Source organism: Pan paniscus, chromosome 20, assembly GCF_029289425.2.
Source record: "Pan paniscus chromosome 20, NHGRI_mPanPan1-v2.0_pri, whole genome shotgun sequence".
Taxonomy (NCBI): Eukaryota; Metazoa; Chordata; class Mammalia; order Primates; family Hominidae; genus Pan; species Pan paniscus.
The window spans coordinates 54,960,238-54,980,731 of NC_073269.2; the positions used below are offsets into that span (position 1 = coordinate 54,960,238).

Here is a 20,494-nt window from a genome sequence, read left to right on the forward strand (position 1 = left end):
TGCCTGTAATCCCAGCTACTCGGGCGGCTGAGGCAGGAGAATCACTTGAACCCAGGAGGCGGAGGTTGCGGTGAGCCGAGATCACACCATTGCACTCCAGCCTGGGCAACAAGAGTGAAACTCCTTCTCAAAAAAAAAAAAAAAGAAAGAAAAAGAAAGGAAAGAAAGAAACAGAGAGAGAGAGAGAAAGGAAAGGAAAGAAAGGGGAGGGAAGGGGAAGGGGAAGGGGGAAAGAAAGGAAGGAAGGCAGGCCAGTCGCGGTAGCTCACGCCTGTAATCCCAGCACTTTGGGAGGCCGAGGCGGGCAGATCACAAGGTCAGGAGATCGAGACCATCCTGGCTAACACAGTGAAACCCCATCTCTACTAAAAATACAAAAAAATTGGGCCAGGCGCAGTGGCTTACGCCTGTAATCCCAGCACTTTGGGAGGCCGAGGCAGGAGGATCACGAGGTTAGGAGTTCGAGACCAGCCTGACCAACATGGTGAAACCCCGTCTCTACAGGCATGGTAGCACGTGCCTGTAATCCCAGCTATTCAGGAGGTTGAGGCAGGAGAATTGCTTGAACCAGGGAGGCGAAGGTTGCAGTGAGCCGAGATCACGCCACTGCACTCCAGCCTGGGCGACAGAGCGAGACTCTGTCTCAAGAAAAAAACAAAGAAAAAAATACAAAAAAATTAGCCGGGCGTGGTGGCGGGCGCCTGTAGTCCCAGCTATTCAGGAGGCTGAGGCAGGAGAATGGCATGAACCTGGGAGGCAGAGCTTGCAGTGAGCTGAGATCGCACCACTGCACTCCAGCCTGGGCGACAGAGTGAGACCCCCGTCTCAAAAAAAAAAAAAAAAAGAAAGAAGAGAAAAGAAAGAGAAAGAGAAAGAAAGAAAGAGGTTTTTGTGGATTTAAGTTAAGTTACGACGATGTCATGGGGTGTCCTAATAGGAGGAGACGGACAGCAACAAAAACACAAAGGAAGATCATCATGGGATGATGGAGGCAAAGATGTAGCCATAAAAAAACCCACAGAACCTCAGGAATTGCTGGCAACCACCAGAAGCTAAGAGAGAGTCAATAAAAGCTCCTCCTTAGAACCTTCAGTGGAAGTATAGCCCTGCCAATCCCTTGACTCCAGGCCTCTGGCCTCCAGAACCGCAAGATAATCCATTTCTGTTGTTTTCGGCCATGTGCTTTGTTACAGCAACCACATGAATCTAATACCTACCCAGGGGCTTTGAAATATCTACAGTTCTCTAGGCACCCTAGGCCAGGAGATGACATTCCTCATAGAGAAGAAAGGAAGGGAGGGGGCTCCGGTAGATATGGGGTACTCCCGGATACCTACCAATAAAACCATGGAGGCCCGGGTCCCAGGGGGCCGTGGGGGGAGCTGGAGATAAGTGGAGGCGCCAGAGGGTGCCTGGGAGGAACGTTGAAATGGAGATGTTTAGAAATTGGCATGTCTGGGAGACTTTTCATTTTGTTCTGTACTAAGAAAAATTCTTCTGCCTTGGGATCCTGTTGATCTATGACCTTACCCCCAACCCTGTGCTCTCTGAAACATGTGCTGTGTCCACTCAGGGTTAAATGGATTAAGGGCGGTGCAAGATGTGCTTTGTTAAACAGATGCTTGAAGGCAGCAAGCTCGTTAAGAGTCATCACCACTCCCTAATCTCAAGTACCCAGGGACACAAACACTGCGGAAGGCCGCAGGGCCCTCTGCCTAGGAAAACCAGAGACCTTTGTTCACTTGTTTATCTGCTGACCTTCCCTCCACTATTGTCCTATGACCCTGCCAAATCCCCCTCTGCGAGAAACACCCAAGAATGATCAATAAAAAATAATAATAATAATTAAAAAAAAAAAAAAAGAAACTAGCATGTCTTAGTGACAAATAGTAGAGTGGGCGTGTCCATAATTGAAGTGCTTTAGGAGATATTTTGAGGTTCAGAACTGGGCCCTCTCAACTTCCTCAACTACCTGCTCTCCAGCTGTGTGCCACTGTGGGGACACAGAGGGTGATAATAAATGCACCAGCCTGGCAAAACAGCCCCACGAGATGATGGAATTTGCTACTCTCATTCTCAGATTTGCAGTCAGCTGTGGATATTCTGAGCTACCGTCCCATGATGCTCAGACAAAACAGCAGGCAACCAACTTGCAAGGTGAACTGGGGACACAAGGGAGATGCAAACCTCTCACCGCACTGTCTTGGCACAGAGTATCCAGGACTACAATCCCCATGATGCTTAAAGAGCAATGGCTGGGCCAGGCGCGGTGGCTCACGCCTGTAATCCCAGTACTTTGGGAGGCTGAGATGGGCAGATCACCTGTCAGCTGGTCAGGAGTTCGAGACCAGCTTGGTCAACATGGTGAAACCTCATCTCTACCAAAAATATAAAAATCAGCCAGACGTGGTGGCAGGTGCCTGTAATCCTAGCTACTCGGGAGGCTGAGGCAGGAGAATCGCTTGAACCCGGGAGATAGAGGTTGTAGTGAGCCGAGATCGTGCCACTGCCCTCTAACTTTGGCGACAGAGCAAGACCTCTGTCTCAAAATAAAAATAAAAATAAATAAATAAAAAAAAAGCAATGGCTGAAGACCAGCCTAGAAAGACAGCCCAGACACCTGATAGGAGCTGGACACCTGATAGGTTCAAGCTCTCTCTCACCTGAGCCCAGCTGAAATCATTACGGACTACAATACCCATGACACCCAGGGAGCAATGGCCTTGAGAATACGGAAAGACAGCCCTGAGGCCTGTGGGAGACGTAGTCCCCTCCTTCTCACCTCTCTGCTCACCTGTGTTCTGGGCTCCTGACTCCAGTGCTGGGGACTCCTGGGGGGCTTTCCTCCCCCAGCCTCAGAGGGAGGTCCTCGGCGGGGAGTAGGGGGTCGGGAGAGGGTCTGGCGTTGGGGGCCCCAATCCAGAGGAGGTCGGACATCAATGCGACTCAACGGGGTGTGAGGTCGGGCAGGGGGTGCTGTGTCTCCTGAGGGGGCAGGGGGTCGCCGCGCAGGGGCAGAACGGGGACGGGGGAGGCTCAGAGGCGAGGGAGGGCGAGAGAGGGGGGTGAACAGGCTGTGGGAAGAGAGAATCGGGGAACTGAGTCAACTAGAGCCCTCTCCATCCACCTCCTTACCCATCAAGTCAGCCTCAAGGACATGTCTCACTTCACTGTGTCTTACTGTCCCACTGGGTTAGAATCCTCCTCTACTGTCCAAATCCTCAGTAATGTCCGCTTTGTGGCATCTTCCCCTCCACTCTTTTCCCCGACAGGCTGTGAACCCCACGGGAGCCCCAGCAAGTCACACACACTCAAGCAGAAAGCGCTAAGGCCCGCCCCCAACCAGTTTCCGGCCCTGCCCTTCTCTTAGGCCACGCCCCCAACCATGTCCTCCCTACTCACTCGGGGCTCCTCGCCCTCCGCATCTGGAGTCCAGAGTGGAGGTCGGTTGTGGGACTGGGAGTGAGCAGCCTGGGTCTACCACGACCTCTGGAGAGTCGAGCCACTTCCGGTGATTCTGAGATGCGCCCCTCTTCCCCTCTGCTCACCTCCGGGGGACCACCGGGGCCGCCGGGGCCCTCCCCGGGCTGGGGTCGTGCAGGTGACCTGGGTTGCCCACTAGCGAGTGGACATAGACAAGATATCACTCCTTCGAACTTCATAACAGCCCTATTCTCTTGTCACAGGTGAGAACACAAGGATGCACCCAAAAAAGGAAAGTTGTGCACTATAAATCATCGTCCCCCTTCTTCAGACGGGGAAACTGAGGCCTCCAATGTGAAACTGACCTGTGCGCCAGGCCACAACGTCTATCCAGGTTGCTGGACCCAATGCCCCGGAATATGGGATAGACTCAGCCAGGTAGTCCAGTTTCCAGCCTGATAATTGGCGCAGGCCATGTCAGAGCCTAAGAGATAGTCTGACATTTTTTAAAAATCTGATACTATCTTTTACCTGGCATTGTTTAGGTGGCAGCTCAGGGGACTTCAGAAGGAGCCAATCAGAGAGTGTGCAATATTGATCATTCCTGGAGCAGAGCTGAGTGCGTGCCTGAAGGGTCAGCTTGGGGGCGGGGACGGACAAGGTGGTGGGCGGAACTTAAGGGAGAAAGACTTTTGCTGATTGGAAAAGTTCCCTAGAGGTGGGGCCTAGAAGACGAGGCGCCTTAGCTAGAAGACTGGTGATTGGACACTCAAGGGGGCAGGGCCCCAAAGGGGAGGAGTTGGGATGACGAGACTGACTCAGGGTGTAGGGTCAGGAGCATGGCTTGGACCTCTACTCACTAGTCGTCCCCCTCCGCACGGGAGGCCCGGCCCAGCGCCCGTAGCCAGCCCCGCAGGTCTTCTAAGGTGTCAGCGGCCAAAACGTAGGTCCTCATGCCCGGGTGCTCTGCCTGCGGGAAGAGAAGGCTTGGAATCCGGACTCCCGGGCCTTGTAAAAAGGAGGACAGGCCGGGCCGGTGACTCATTCACCTAAACCCAGTGCTTTGGGAGGCCGATGCGGGAGGATGGCTTGAGACCAGCCTAGGCAACATAATGAGACACCCCCTTCCACCTCCTTCCGCCCCCGTCTCTACAAAAAAATCAAAAAATTAGCCGGACGTGGTGGAGCGCACCTGTAGTCCCAGCTACCGGGGAGACTGAGGCAGGAAGACTGCACTTTGCGTCGCTGCACGCCAGCCTGGGTGACAGAGCAAGACCGTCAAGAAAGAAAGGAAAGAGGGAAGGGAAGGGAGAGAAAGAAAGAGAGAAAGAGAAAGAAAGAGAGAGAGAGAAAGAAAAAAAGGAAAGGAAAGGAAAAAGGAAAGGAAAGGAAAGGAAAAAGGAAAGGAAAGGAAAGGAAAGGAAAAAGGAAAGGAAAGGAAAGGACTGGACAGACGCGGTGGCTCATGCCTGTAATCCCAGCACTTTGGGAGGCTGAGGTAGGCGGATCACCTGAGGCCAGGAGTTTGAGACCAGCCTGGCCAGCATGGCGAAACCCCATCTCTACTAAAAATACAAAAAATTAGCCGGGCGTGGTGGCGTGCGCCTGTAATCCCAGCTACTCCAGAGGCTGAGGCAGGAGAATCCGTTGAACCCAGGAGGCGGAGGTTGCAGTGAGCCAAGATCGCACCACTGCACTCCAGCCTGGGTGACAGAGTGAGACTCTGTCTCAAAAAACAACAAAACAAAAAAACAAACCAAAACAAAACAAAATGAGGATGCAATTGACGCTTGTCAAGACCTTTTATCTCCAGTAATGGATATTCCAGTGCTTGCTAGGACTTGGAGTTTCCTCGACAGATATCTACCCGCCCTCATCTCCAGTTCCCATCGCCTGGTGCACAACATGGATGGATGGACTCACGGTGAAGGTGAAGCGCCGCCCTCGGGGGGCTCCCGGCCCATCTGGTCTAATATTGTAGCTGGGGAGCAGAACGCTGCCTAGGACACTCTCCTCGCGGCTGTCTGCAAAGAGGGGCTGGGGTCAAGGATCACATAGGGATCAGAAGGCCAAGATGCTAGAGAGAAGGGCAGACTGGGCGGGGGGGCCCTCCCACCCCAAGCCAGCCAGCCAGCCACTGACCCTTGTAATAAAAGAGGCAATGGCCGGAGAGGACGAACCAGCGGCGTTTCCAGAGACGGAGCCCCGAGCTGTCCTGGGGAGAGAGATGGGAGGAGGGGCCTGAGTAAAGGGAAACAGAAAAAGGGGATGAAGGCAGTGACGATGGGGACAGAGAGCCAGAGAGAGAAAGAAACTTGGAGAGAGGAGAACAGAGACATAAAGTAGGGATCAAGAGAGTGGGGTGAGGCCGAACACAATGGCTCACGCCTGTAATCCCAGCACTTAGAGAGGCCAAGGCAGACGGATCACTCAATTCCAGGAGTTTGAGACCAGCTTGGGTAACATGGCGAAACCCCATCTCTACTACTAAAAAAAAAAATTAGCCGGGTGTGGTGGCGCGTGCCTGTAGCCCCAGCTACTCGGGAGGCTGAGGAGGGAGGATCACTTGAGCCTGGGAGTGGGGTGGAGGCACAGGAGAAAGACCCAGAGAGACAGAAGAGACAGAGACACATGTTTGGGGCAATGGAGTGGATAAGAAGGAGAGCTGGAAGCCCTCTGAACGTGATAGAATAGAATAGTAGCCCCACTTCTTTTCTTTTCTCTCTCTCTCTTTTTTTTTTTTTTTTTTTTTTTTGACAGAGTCTTGCTCTGTAGCTTAAGCTGGAGAGCAGTGGCATGATCTCGGCTCACGGCAACCTCTGCCTCCCAGGTTCAAATGATTCTCCTGCCTCAGCCTCCCGAGTAGCTGGGATTACAGGCACGCACCACCACACCCGGCTAATTTTTGTATTTTTAGTAGAGACAGGGTTTCACTATGTTGGCCAGGCTGGTCTTGAACTCCTGACCTCAAATGATCTACCCACCTCGGCCTCCCAAAGTGCTGGGGTTACAGGCGTGAGCCACTGCGTCTGGCCTCCCCCACTTTCTTTTTTTGTTTTTTGAGGTGGACTCTCGCTCTGTCGCCCAGGCTGGAGTGCAGTGGCACGATCTCAGCTCACTGCAAGCTCCGCCTCCCGGGTTCACGCCATTCTCCTGCCTCAGCCTCCCGAGTAGCTGGGACTACAGGCGCCCGCCACCACACCCGGCTAATTTTGTTTTTGTATTTTTAGTAGAGACGGGGTTTCACCGTGTTAGCCAGGATGGTCTCGATCTCCTGACCTTGTGATCCGCCTGCCTCGGCCTCCCAAAGTGCTGGGATTACAGGCGTGAGCCACCGCACCCAGCCCCCACTTTCAAACTATGCTCTGGAACAAGTCATTTCCGCCTAGAATCCACCTTCATGTTTTCTCGTCTATCCGCTGGAGATTGAGAAGTTTTAGGGAGGTTTGGATGAGACATGGACCACATATGGGCAGACTTTAGCTGCAGAGACTTAGTCCAATTATTCTGGAGCCTGAGACACAGAGAGGCCAGGAAGGTGGCAATGAGCCATGACCCAAATGCAGCGTCTCCACCTGCCTGAACTACTCATCGCCTCTGCCTGAACTACTCCACTAACTATCTCCAACCTCGTGTGCCTCTTCTCCTCAACCCATTCCCATAGAAGCCCACATGATCTTTTAAAATTATAAGTTAGATCACATGTGTCCCCTTTTCAAAACAGAGAATTAAGAACACTTAAAATTCAGTCTCAAATTTCTTACCATCACTTACTGTTTTTTGTTTGTTTGTTTGTTTTGTTTTGTTTTGAGATGGAGTCTCGCTCTGTCACCCAGGCTGGAGTGCAGTGGCACAATCTCGGCTGACTGCAATCTCTGCCTCCCGGGTTCAAGCGATTCTCCTGGCTCAGCCTCCTGAGTAGCTGGGACTACAGGTGCCTGCCACCATGCAGGCGAATTTAGGGTTTTTTTTTGTTTTTTTTTTTTTTTTGAGACAGACTCTTCACTCTGTCACCCAGGCTGGAGTGCAGTGGCATGATCTTGGCTCGCTGCAAGCTCCACCTCCCGGGTTCACGCCATTCTCCTGCCTCAGCCTCCCAAGTAGCTGGGACTACAGGCGACCACCACTACGCCCAGCTAATTTTTTTTTTTGTATTTTTTAGTAGAGATGGGGGTTCACCGTGTTAGCCAGGATGGTCTCGATCTCCTGACCTCATGATCCGCCCACCTCGACCTCCCAAAGTGCTGAGATTACAGGCGTGAGCCACCACGCCCAGCCTAATTTTTGTATTTTTAGTAGAGACGGGGTTTCACCATATTGGCCAGGCTTGTCTCGAACTCTTGACCTTGTGATCCACCTGCCTCGACCTCCCGAAGTGCTGGGATTACAGGCGTCAGCCATCGCGCCCAGCCCATGTACTGCTTTGCAGGGAGTTTTGAGTTTGAAGGTGCATAAGAATCACCAGGAAGGTGTGTTAAAGCACAGATTCTGGGGCCCCATCCCCAGAGTTCCTGATTTGGCAAATCTATGATGGTACCTCATCATTTGCATTTCTAGCAAGTCCCCAGATGACACTGATGCTGCTGGTCTGGGACCACACTTTGAGAACCACTGCTCTGCTGCTCCTCCTGGCTTTTTCCCCTGGCCTCACTCGACACCAAGGTTTTGCCTGCTGCAGGCCTTTTCCTTTTGGATGCGATCTGCCTCCAGATCTTTTTTTTTTTTCCTTTTTTGACATGGAGTCTCACTCTATCTTCCAGGCTGGAGTGCAATGGCGCAACCTCGGCTCACTGCAACCTCCACCTCCCAGATTCAAATTTTCCTTGTCTCAGCCTCCCAAGTAATTGGGATTACAAGCACCCCCAAGCTGGGCCCGGCTAATTTTTGTATTTTTTAGTAGAGCCAGGGTTTCGCCATGTTGACCAGGCTGGTCTTGAACTCCTGACCTCAGGTGATCCGCCTGCCTCAGCCTCCCAAAGCGTTTGAATTACCGGCATGACCCACTATGCTCAGCCAGCTCAAATGTCACCTCAGAGATAATTTTCCCTGACCAAATGTCAAATTGAAGTTCTCCTCTCTCAGCCACGTTCAAGCACATCATATTCCGTTTTTTTGTTTTTGTTTTTGAGACAGGGTCTCACTCTGTCACCCAGGCTGGTGTGCAGTGATATGAACACAGTTCACTGCAGCCTCAGCCTCCTGGGCTTCAGCAATCCTCCTGCCTTAGCCTCCCGAGTAGCTGGGACTATAGGCGCACACCACCACGCTCAGCTAGGTTTTGTGTGTGTGTGTATTTGTTGTAGAGATGAGGTTTCTTCATGTTGCCCAGGCTGGTCTAGAATTCCTAAGCTCGAGCGATCTTCCTGTCTTGGCCTCCCAAAATGCTGGGGTTCCGCCACTGAACCTGGCCCCTATGTTACTTCTTCATAGCCCATCCTGCGATCTGAAATTACCAAGTCCATTTATTTATTTACTAATTTATTATCCACCCATGCTCCACCCAATCTGGAATGTAATATAAATACTTTTGTGTTATTTGCATGGTGTGTGCCCTGGGATTGGGAACACTGTAAGTGTTCAAGAAGTAGTCAAGAAAGAATGAATGAACGGGCCAGGCACGGTGGCTCACGCCTGTAATCCCAGCATTTTAGGGAGCCGAGGCGGGTGGATCACTTGAGGTCGGGAGTTTGAGACCACCCTGGCCAACATGATAAAACCCCATCTCTACTAAAAATACAAATATTAGCTAGGCATGATGGTGCATGCCTGTAAGCCCAGCTACTCGGGAGGCTGAGGCACGAGAATTGCTTGAACTGGAGGCCAGAGGTTGCATTGAGCCGAGATCATACCACTGCCCTCCAGCCTGGGCGACAGAAAGAGACTCTGTCTTAAAAATAAATAAATAAATAAACAAACAAACAATGACAGACTAAGGGGAGGGGCAGTGATAGCAAGAAAAAGAAAGCCTATTTGGGGACTTGCAAGGAGAGAGACAGAGGACAGCCGGGGCACAGACTTCAGTGTCCTTTTCCTTCTCCTACTGACCCCACCTGCTTATGAAGCCAGCCTCGGATGTGCACGGGAAGGTTGGGATCCCTCCTGAGCGCATTGCCTCTCTTCCCAAAGGCGTGGACCTTGTTTACTGCCCGGGTGGGCTTCTGAGGAGAGAAGGGGACAGAAGTGAACAGGGAGAGCCTAGGATGGTCCTGGGAGGGGGTGAGGGTTGACACAGGCAACCGTAGGCTCTCGCTTGGCTGCCCTGAGAAATGGGTCAAGGACCAGCCGGGCGCAGTGGCTCACACCTGTAATCCCAGCACTTTCGGAGGCTGAGACGGGTGGATCATGAGGTCAGGAGATCGAGACCATCCTGGCTAACACGGTGAAACCCCGTCTCTACTAAAAATACAAAAAATTAGCCGGGCGTGGTGGCGGGCGCCTGTAGTCCCAGCTACTTGGGAGGCTGAGGCAGAAGAATGGCGTGAACCCAGGAGGCGGGGCTTGCAGTGAGCCGAGATCGCGCCACTGCACTCCAGCCCAGGAGACAGAGCGAGACTCCGTCTCAAAAAAAAGAAAGAAAGAAAGAAAGAAAAGGGTCAAGGTGGGGGCTGAAGTTGGAGATCAGAATTGGGAGGTGTTCTTATTGCAGAGTTAAGAGACTTTTTTTTTTTGACAGGCTCTTTGGAGTGCAGTAGCCTAAACACTGCAGCCTTTACCTCCTGGACTCAGGTGATCCTCCAGCCTCAGCCTCCCATGTAGCTGGGACCACAGGCATGTCCCACCATGCCCAGCTAATTTTTTTACTTTTTGTAGGGGACAGGGGTCTCACTTTGTTGCCCAGGCTGGGAGAGACTCTTTTTTTTTTTTTCTTTTGAGACAGAGTCTCGCTCTGTCCCCCAGGCTGGAGCACAGTGGCACCATCTTGGCTCACTGCAACCCCTGCCTCTCAGGTTCAAGTGATTCTCCTGCCTCAGCCTCCTGAGTAGCTGAGATTGCAGGCACGTGCCACCACGCCTGGCTAATTTTTGTATTTTTAGCAGAGACGCGGTTTCGCCATGTCAGTCAGGCTGGTCTTGAACTCCTGACCTCAGGTGATCCACCTGCCTCAGCCTCTTAAAGTGCTGGGATTATAGGCGTGAGCCACTGCGCCGGGCCGAGACTCTTTTTTTGATGGGCAGAGGGAGGTGTTCAGAGGCAAGGAAGAGGCTGTAGGGAAGCAATTTGGGGATCAAGGGTCCACTGCCAAGAAGCAGATGCCCTTGGCCACCAGAGCCAGAGCTGTAGTAGGTCCTTTGGGATCTGAACTGGGACTATGGGCTGGGAGGTCCCCATAATCAGGGGGAACTCTCACGCTGAGTCTCCAGTGAATCAAAGGATGCCCTGGTGCCCTGCGGTCACACCCCTTAGCAACCAAGTCCAAGGAGAGGAAGCCTCAAATCCCTCCATCCTGCCCAGATGGAGCCCCATCTCCTGATGCCCACAGATATCTCAGGCATCCTTAGCCAGGTCCCGACAATATGCCCTTCCTTGGAAGCGGTGGTACTGACCAAGGCTGAGATCAGATCTCTGGGCTCTGAACTTGAGAAACAATATGTGTGGAATGGCAGGAGGAAAAAGAAATGAGTGTCTCCCTAAGCTTTTGGCTGGGATGCCGATTTGGGATTCAAGTATCTGGAGGCCCCTTGGGTCTTATTGTCAGAGAAGGGTCTCTCCTTATAGGATTTCATTAGTGGGTAGATTGGATGGCGAGAGATAGGACAGCAAGTTCTGGCACTAATCAAGAGCAGCCACTACTTCTCAGAACTCGAGGGGCCTCATAGCTGGGGAGCGGCTTTATCTTAGCAACCAGGGTCAAGGGAGGTTGTTACTCTGGTTTAGAATTAGGAAAATACAAAGGGTGGGGACAGAGCTGGGAGTGCCTCTGAATTCCTAGCTGCGGCTGGTAGGCAATTTGGGACCTTACTATGTCTGGCAGACCCCGTTGCTAAGGATCTTTGTCCTTAACAACCAGAGTCTTTGGGGAAACAGAAGGATGGGCGGCCCAGAGCCCCACCTTCCTCCCCATCCCCGCCGGGAAGCTCAAACCTTGGGGCTCAGGCTGCTGAGCGAGGAGATGGTGGAGGCGCTGCTGGCCAGGCTCAGGCTGCTGCGAGGTCGGCTCCCCTCCATCAAGGGCTGGGGGAGAGAAAAGAAAGGGGCTGTGTCTCTGCAGTGACGGGTGCGAGACAGAGATGGGGTCAGGGGCTTGGAGGTCGGAGGAGGCTGCAGAGAAAGAGCCTGTTGTTTCGGGACTGGGGGGCTGGGGGAGGCCATGGCCCGTGACCACATACCAAGAGTGGTGCCAAGAGAGGTAGGCGGCCCTGGCAGCTGCGGGAGGGGGCAGCTGTCTGCAGCCCGGGCCAGAGAATAGGGGCTTCTTTATTCCTGCCCACTGCACTCAGGCCAGGAATTTGACCCTCTCTGTGCTTAGGGACCCCCCATTCCCTGCCTCCTTCCGGCTGCCCCAGGCTACCTGTCTCCTGCCCTCCCACACGCACCCCCAAACCACCCCTGCCAACTCCCCAAGCCAAGCCCTGCGGCACCAGGAATGTGAACCCAGAGAGCCCCTCCCAGCCCTGCCAGGGAACTTACCCAGCTCTGGGGTCCCAATGACAGGAGGCAAGAGGACAGTGTGGGTGCTGCGGCACCCAGGCAGTCTCCCGCCTCCTTTGTCTCTTAGCTGCTGTCTCTCATAGTTGTCAATCTCTCTCCTCACCTGCTCACTCACACTTTTTGTCTCTTTGTCTCCCGTCTCTTACGGTCTCTCCCTCTCTCTCTTCCTTTTACACTACCTCTCTCCCCACTCTCACTTTCTGTGTCTCCCTCTGATCTCTGTCTCTTCCAGTCTCTCTCTCACTCATTCTCTCCCTCTCTCTCTCTCTCCAATCTTTCTGTTTCTGTCCAAATCTTTTATTGTCAGACTCACAGGGTCTCTTCCTTAAGTCTCTGTCTCATTCTCTCTCTCTCTCTCTGTCTGTCAGTCATCCCCTGTGTCCTCTCTCCTTCACACTCAGTCTCTTCCTCTTTCTCTCTGGCTCTGCCGTTTCCTCCCTTTTCTCTTTCCGATTTCCCTTCTCACTTTCTCCCTTCCTCCCTCTCCCAGTTTCTCTTTCCTCTCTGCTGGTCTTTCCCTGCCTCTGCCAGCCGCCCACGCTGCTGTTCTCCCCTCCCAATCCCGGCTGTCCCCGCCCCTTCTGGCCTCCCAACTACAGCCTGACCTCTGGCTCAGCTGCCCCCATAGCTGAAGGGAGGGGCTTGGGCCCCCCAATTCCCGGGTCCCCGAAGGACCAAGGTTGGGACTTCTCAGCGTTTGGAGAGTTGGACTTGAGGCCTGCACTCCAGGGCCCCCGTGGGTTTGCTGCTGTGGTTGGGGGCCTGGGCCACTGGTGTCCTAAACGGAGGAGGCTTGTGTCTTGCAAGGGGTGGGGACTCAGATTTCCAAAGCCCTGGAGGGAATGGGTTAGGGATCCAGACTCCTGGGTGCCCGAGAAGGTCTGAGCTAGGAGTCAGGACTCCTGAGTCATGAAAGAGCTGGGGGTTTGGAAACATGGCTGTGCTTGGAAGGGGCCAGGGACGGTTTGTCCAGGTCCCCTAGGGAGAAAAGGGGATGGTCCCAGTAGGGCAGGGTGAAATGGAGAGTTCCAAGCCTCCACCTCAGATCCAGGTGAGAATTCTCTTCTAGACTGAGGACAACTCCCTCAGGAGAGAGACATGATTCCTTGGTATATTTTGAGGAACAAGATTATGCATCCGTAGGCAGGGGAGGAGAGCGGGGGGCTGGAACTGTCACCCAGGGCCTGGAACTTGTAGCAGAAGCGCCCCCACCCGCACGAAGAGTGCCACCCAGGCAGAATCGCGGCTTGTGGGGGCAGAGCTACTGCCTAAGTCTGAAGCAGATGACACCCAGGAGTGGAGCCTTGTGCCTGTGACCGGGAAGGAATCCGAGCTTTCGGTTTAACTGCCATTCACCATGCACCTGTTGAGCACCTACTGTGTGCAGGCACTGTCTGTTGCAGCCACTGAGAAGAAAGCAGTGAGCCCTGGCTGGGTGCAATGGCTCACGCCTGTAATCCCAGCACTTTGGGAGGCCAAGGCAGGAGGATCGCTTGAGACCAGGAGTTCAACACCAGCCTGGGCATCATAGCGAGACCTTGTCTCTATTTAGAAAATGAATTTCTTTTTTTTTTTTTTTGAGGCGGTGTTTTGCTCTGTCGCCAGGCTGGAGTGCAGTGGCGTGATCTCGGCTCACTGCAACCTCCGCCTCCCGGGTTCAAGCGATTCTCCTGACTCAGCCTCCTGAGTAGCTGGAACTACAGGCACATGCCGCTGCACCGGGCCTAAATTAATTATTATTATTATTTTTTTGAGACAGAGTCTCGCTCTGTCGCCCAGGCTGGAGTACAGTGGCACGATCTCAGCTCACTGCAAGCTCTGCCTCCCAGGTTCACGCCATTCTCCTGCCTCAGCCTCCCGAGTAGCTGGGACTACAGGTGCCCACCACCACGCCCGGCTAATTTATTTTGTATTTTTAGTGGAGGCGGGGTTTCACCGTGTTAGCCAGGATGGTCTTGATCTCCTGACCTCGTGATCCACCTGCCTCAGCGTCCCAAAGTGCTAGGATTACAGGCGTGAGCCACCGCGCTCAGCCTAATTACTTTTTTTTGAAAAGCATTGAGCCCAGCAAAGTGCCTGATCTCATAGTGCTTACATCCTCATTCTCATTTGCAAGGAATCTGGACCCTGCTGTGACTATCTTGGTCAAGTGGCTTCATTTCCAAGCCTGTTTCCCCATCTGTGAAATGGGAACAATGACACCCTCGCACTCGGGGAGGAAACCAACCACATGTGAAAATAGGAGACTCTAGCCGGGCGTGGTGGCGAGCTCCTGTACTCCCAACTACTCAGGAGGCTGAGGCAGGAGAATTGCTTGAACCCGGGAGGTGGAGGTTGCAGTGAGCCAAGATCGCACCATTGCACTCCAGCCTGGGTGACAGAGTGAGACACCGTCTCAAAAAAAAAAAAAGAAAAAAAAAAAGAAAATGGGAGACTCTAGGCTGGGGCCTGTGGGCTAAATTGGGGTAGGAGGCCGGGCACAGTGGATCACAACTCTAATTCCAGCACTTTGGGAAGCCAAGGCGGGCAGATCACCTGAGGTCAGGAGTTCAAGACCAGCCTGGTCGGCCGGGTGCGGTGGCTCACACCTGTAATCCCAGCACTTTGGGAGGCCGAGGCGGGTGGATCACAAGGTCAGGAGATCGAGACCATCCTGGCTAACACGGTGAAACCCCGTCTCTACTAAAAATACAAAAAAAATTAGCCGGGCGTGGTGGTGGGCGCCTGTAGTCCCAGCTACTCGGGAGGCTGAGGCAGGAGAATGGCGAGAACCAGGGAGGAGGAGCTTGCAGTGAGCCAAGATCGTGCCACTGCACTCCAGCCTGGGCGACAGAGCAAGACTCCGTCTCAAAAAAAAAAAAAAAAAAAAGACCTGCCTGGTCAACATGGCGAAACACTGTCTCTACTAAAAATACAAAAATTACCCAGGCATTGTGGCACATGCCTGTAATCCCAGCTACTCCAGAAGCTCAGGCAGGAGAATCGCTGGAACCCAGGAGGTGGAGGTTGCAGTGAACCAAGATGGCGCCACTGAACTCCAGCCTGGGCGACAGAGTGAGACGCCTACTCAAAAAATAAATAGGCTGGGTGCAGTAGCTCACGCCTATAATCCTAACACTTTGGGAAGCCCAGGCAGGCAGATTGCCTGAGCTCAGGAGTTCGAGAACAGCCTGGGCAACATGGCGAAACACTGTCTCTACTAAAAATACAAAAAATTAGCTGAGTGTGGTAGTGCGTGCCTGTAATCCCAGCTATTCGGAGGCTGAAGAGGGAGAATCGCTTGAACCCGGAAGATGGAGGTGGCAGTGAGCCGAGATCACGCCATTGCACTCCAGCCTCGGTGACAGAGCGAGACTCCATCTCAAAAAAAAATAAAAAAATAAAAAGTAATAATAACAAATAAATAAATAGGCCTGGAGTGGTGGCTCACGCCTGTAATCCCAGCACTTTGGGAGACCAAGGCAGGCAGAACATCTGAGGTCAGGAGTTCGAGACCAGCCTAGCAAACATGGTGAAATCCCGTCTCAGAAAAATAAATAATGAATAAATAAATAAATAAATAGGCCGGGCGCGGTGACTCACGCCTGTAATCCCAGCACTTTGGGAGGCCAAGGCGGGAGGATCCCCTGACGTCGGGAGTTCCAGACCAGCCTGACCAACATGGAGAAACTACGTCTCTACTAAACAAATACAAAATTAGCCGGGCGTGGCGGCACATGCCTGCGATCCCAGATACTCGGGATGCTGAGGCAGGAGAATCGCTTGAACCCCGGAGGCGGAGGTTGCGGTGAGCCGAGATCGCCCCTTTGCATTCCAGCCTGAGCAACAAGAGCAAAACTCCGCCTCAAAATAACTAACTAACTAAATAAATAAATTGGGGTGGGAAGGCATTGGCCCTGAGCTGAGAGAGAACTGGCTCGCTGTTGAAGCAGGGCCACGCATTTGATTGACAGTTCGCTTGTTGGAGGGGCGTGGTCACGCTCGGAAACTCCGCCGTGACGTTGCAAAAGCTGGAATCTCCGCGAGAAGTCCTGTCTTACTTCCACTTCCCACCCTTCGGGTTGCGGTCTCGAAACCCCGCCTCTCTTCGTGACGTCAGCACGCCGGGCGCGGTAGGCTATAAAAGCCTAGTGGCCATTGTGTTCGCTGCTCTTATCGGTTCCCATCCCAGTTGTTGATCTTATGCAAGACGCTGCACGACCCCGCGCCCGCTTGTCGCCACTGCACTTGAGGCAGCCGGAGATACTCTGAGTTACCCGGAGCCCGACGCCTGAGGGTGAGATGAACGCGCTGGCCTCCCTAACCGTCCGGACCTGTGATCGCTTCTGGCAGACCGAGCCGGCGCTCCTGCCCCCGGGGTGACGCGCAGCCCCCAGCCGGTGAGTAAGGGGTCGGAACGCCTGGGTCCCCACGGGGCTGGGGACCCGGATTTAGAAAGGAGAAGGGGTTGGGAGCCTGGAGTCCTGAGCCTGAGGGAGGAGGGATCTGGAAGCCAGATTCTTGGGTCCCCCGTGAAGGAATCATCTGCCAAGTTGGGGGTCGGGTCAGAATGTTTCAGTCTGCGAGGGAGGAGGGTGTGAGGGTTTGATTTGTCAATCTTCAGCAGAATGAGAGAGCTAGGGACTATGACTTTGTCGCCAAGGGAAGCAAGTAAAGACTTTTGTTCTTGGTTCTTGGGACTGGGACTTCTGCGTCTGAAGAAAGAGAGGGCTGGGGGCTTGGACCCTTGGATCTAAGGCAGAACTAGGGGCTCAGACTCCTGGCTATTGAGAGATAAGAACAGAGCCAAGGGACAGAGATGGGCGTGGCTGAGATCAGAAAGGAATTTGGGACTCTCGCGTTGCTATTTACAATAGTTGTGTTACTATTTCCGTTGCTATGACTCATAGTCATGCCCAGATGCCATCCTCTAAATGGCCCCTAAACTTTATTTTTTTCTCCCCCTTTTCCAGCCCAGACACATGGCCCCAGGCCAAGCACCCCATCAGGCTACCCCATGGAGGGATGCCCACCCTTTCTTCCTCCTGTCCCCAGTGATGGGCCTCCTCAGCCGGGCCTGGAGCCGCCTGAGGGGCCTGGGACCTCTAGAGCACTGGCTGGTGGAAGCAGTAAAAGGAGCAGCTCTGGTAGAAGCTGGCCTGGAGGGAGAAGCTAGGACTCCTCTGGCAATCCCCCATACCCCTTGGGGCAGATGCCCTGAAGAGGAGGCTGAAGACAGTGGAGGCCCTGGAGAGGACAGAGAAACACTGGGGCTGAAAACCAGCAGTTCCCTTCCTGAAGCCTGGGGACTTTTGGATGATGATGATGACATGTATAGTGAGCGAGAGGCAACCAGTGTCCCTAGAGGGCAGGGAAGTCAATTTGCAGATGGCCAGTGTGCTCCCCTGTCTCCCAGCCTTCTGATAAGGACACTGCAAGGTTCTGATAAGAACCCAGGGGAGGAGAAAGCCGAGGAAGAGGGAGTTGCTGAAGAGGAGGGAGTTAACAAGTTCTCTTATCCACCATCACACCGGGAGTGTTGTCCAGCCGTGGAGGAGGAGGACAATGAAGAAGCTGTAAAGAAAGAAGCTTGCAGAACCGCTACTTCTGCCTTGTCTCCAGGATCCAAGCCCAGCACTTGGGTGTCTTGCCCAGGGGAGGAAGAGAATCAAGCCACGGAGGATAAAAGAACAGAAAGAAGTAAAGGAGCCAGGAAGACCTCCGTGTCCCCCCCATCTTCAGGCTCCGACCCCAGGTCCTGGGAGTATCGTTCAGGAGAGGCGTTCGAGGAGAAGGAGGAAAAGGCACACGAAGAAACTGGGAAAGGAGAAGCTGCCCCAGGGCCGCAATCCTCAGCCCCAGCCCAGAGGCCCCAGCTCAAGTCCTGGTGGTGCCAACCCAGTGATGAAGAGGAGGGTGAGGTCAAGGCTTTGGGGGCAGCTGAGAAGGATGGAGAAGCTGAGTGTCCTCCCTGCATCCCCCCACCAAGCGCCTTCCTGAAGGCCTGGGTGTATTGGCCAGGAGAGGACACAGAGGAAGAGGAAGATGAGGAAGAAGATGAGGACAGTGACTCTGGATCAGATGAGGAAGAGGGAGAAGCTGAGGCTTCCTCTTCCACTCCTGCTACAGGTGTCTTCTTGAAGTCCTGGGTCTATCAGCCAGGAGAGGACACAGAGGAGGAGGAAGATGAGGACAGTGATACAGGATCAGCTGAGGATGAAAGAGAAGCTGAGATTTCCACTTCCACGCCCCTTGCAAGTGCTTTCTTGAAGTCCTGGGTGTATCAGCCAGGAGAGGACACAGAGGAGGAGGAAGATGAGGACAGTGATACAGGATCAGCCGAGGATGAAAGAGAAGCTGAGACTTCTGCTTCCATACCCCCTGCAAGTGCTTTCTTGAAGGCCTGGGTGTATCGGCCAGGAGAGGACACGGAGGAGGAGGAACATGAGGATGTGGATAGTGAGGATAAGGAAGATGATTCAGAAGCAGCCTTGGGAGAAGCTGAGTCAGACCCACATCCCTCCCACCCGGACCAGAGTGCCCACTTCAGGGGCTGGGGATATCGACCTGGAAAAGAGACAGAGGAAGAGGAAGCTGCTGAGGACTGGGGAGAAGCTGAGCCCTGCCCCTTCCGAGTGGCCATCTATGTACCTGGAGAGAAGCCACCACCTCCCTGGGCTCCTCCTAGGCTGCCCCTCCGACTGCAAAGGCGGCTCAAGCGCCCAGAAACCCCTACTCATGATCCAGACCCTGAGACTCCCCTAAAGGCCAGAAAGGTAGGTGCTGAGAGCCCAGATTCTTTTTTTTTTTTTTTTTTAATTGAGTTGGAGTCTTGGGCTGTCACCCAGGCTGGAGTGCAGCGGCACGATCTTGGCTCACTGCCAACCTCTGCCGCTCAAGTTCAGGCGATTCTCGTGCCTCAGCCTCTGGAGTATCTGGGATTACAGGCGCATGACACCACACCCAGCTAATTTTTTTTGTATTTTTAGTAGAGACGGGGGTTTTGCCATGTTGGCCAGGCTGGTCTCGAACTCCTGACATCACGTGATCCACCCATCTCAGCCTCCCAAAGTGCTGGGATTACAGGCGTGAGCTACCACATCTGGCTGACAGCCCAGATTCTTGAGTCTTAGAGAGGAAGGGGGCTGGGGGCCGAGACTTCTGGGTCCCTGTATGTTGCAGAGGGTTGCATGTCATCTCCATGGAGAAGGCTGTGTACGCTGTCACGCAATCCCTTGTAAGAGGCCAGGCCCCTGGGGGAGGAGGGAGCAGCTGTGGCTCACAGCAGCCCCAGGAAACCACCTCTTCCTTCAGTGAGTCAGATAGAGAATCCCGTGACAGTGACAGGCAAGTGACTAGCCAGATAGAAAGCATTTTTGTGTCATAACTAATTTTTGTTTGCTTCTCTCTCTCTCTTCCCCGCCCTCCCCATCCGGATTCCCGTGGCTGTGTGCATCTCCTGCCTGTGTCCCCATGTCTGCCCGCAGGTGCACTTCTCCGAGAAGGTCACTGTCCATTTCCTGGCTGTCTGGGCAGGGCCGGCCCAGGCCGCCCGCCAGGGCCCCTGGGAGCAGCTTGCTCGGGATCGCAGCCGCTTCGCACGCCGCATCGCCCAGGCCCAGGAGGAGCTGAACCCCTGCCTCACCCCTGCTGCCCGGGCCAGAGCCTGGGCACGCCTCAGGAACCCACCTTTAGCCCCCATCCCTGCCCTCACCCAGACCTCGCCTTCCTCCTCTGTCCCTACGTCCCCAGTCCAGACCACGCCCTTGAGCCAAGCTGTGGCCACGCCTTCCCGCTCGTCTGCTGCTGCAGCGGCTGCCCTGGACCTCAGTGGGAGGCGTGGCTGAGACCAACTGGTTTGCCTATAATTTATTAACTATTTATTTTTTCTAAGTGTGGGTTTATATAAGGAATAAAGCCTTTTGATTTGTAGCGAGCAGCGTCTGTATGTGTCAGAAACTGACAGGATTCTACTTACAGGTCCCTGAGGGAGCTGGGAAGAGAATAGCATAAAACAAAGCACTTCAATGGCAGATAAACTGCTTTTCCTCAAATTTGCTACCACTCATCCTGAGGCTTCTTTTGAACCTAACAGTGCAGGGACCAGCCCCACAGGGTCGGTGGGCTTCTCCCTGTGTGCGGCGACGAGAGAGTGTAGAAATAAAGACACAAGACAAAGAGATAAAAGAAAAGACAGCTGGGCCCGGGGGACCACTACCACCAATGCGCGAAGACCAGTAGTGGCCCCGAATGTCTGGGTGCGCTGATATTTACTGGATACAAAGCAAAAGGGGCAGGGTAAGGAGTGTGAGTCATCTCCAATGATTGATAAGGTCACACGAGTCACGTTTCCACCGGACAGGGGGCCCCTCCCTGTTTGGCAGCCCAGGTGGAGAGAGAGAGGAGACAGCTTATGCCATTATTTCTGCATTTCAGAGACTTT

At 53.6% G+C, this 20,494-nt stretch overlaps 2 protein-coding genes across 12 annotated transcripts in view; one reads left to right on the forward strand and one right to left on the reverse strand.

The window, feature by feature from the left end:
- PLEKHA4 (pleckstrin homology domain containing A4) overlaps positions 1-12,850 on the reverse strand; it is a 31,421-nt gene extending 18,571 nt beyond the window's left edge. For 2 of the 11 annotated variants that reach the window (XM_034944963.3, XM_034944965.3), the window contains exons 1-9: positions 12,052-12,817; positions 11,506-11,595; positions 9,474-9,581; positions 5,566-5,638; positions 5,347-5,447; positions 4,284-4,393; positions 3,403-3,618; positions 2,783-3,074; positions 1,338-1,412 (exon numbers count right to left, since the gene is read on the reverse strand). In XM_034944963.3, the coding sequence (XP_034800854.1) occupies positions 1,338-1,412; positions 2,783-3,074; positions 3,403-3,618; positions 4,284-4,393; positions 5,347-5,447; positions 5,566-5,638; positions 9,474-9,581; positions 11,506-11,589 (1,059 nt within the window). In that variant the 5' untranslated portion in view covers positions 11,590-11,595; positions 12,052-12,817. Of the gene's footprint in view, positions 1-1,337; positions 1,413-2,782; positions 3,075-3,402; positions 3,619-4,283; positions 4,394-5,346; positions 5,448-5,565; positions 5,639-9,473; positions 9,582-11,505; positions 11,596-12,051 lie in introns of those variants that run through there. The other 9 variants (XM_008966913.5, XM_024926742.4, XM_003814301.6 and 6 more) reach the window with 8 other exon arrangements.
- A 3,200-nt stretch (positions 12,851-16,050) lies between these two features.
- Positions 16,051-19,983, forward strand: PPP1R15A (protein phosphatase 1 regulatory subunit 15A). The gene is made up of 3 exons (XM_003814300.6): positions 16,051-16,451; positions 17,025-18,827; positions 19,539-19,983. Exons 2-3 carry the CDS (start codon positions 17,034-17,036, stop codon positions 19,896-19,898), a joined length of 2,154 nt encoding a protein of 717 aa, XP_003814348.3. The 5' UTR covers positions 16,051-16,451; positions 17,025-17,033; the 3' UTR covers positions 19,899-19,983.
- The last annotated feature ends 511 nt before the right edge of the window (positions 19,984-20,494 follow it).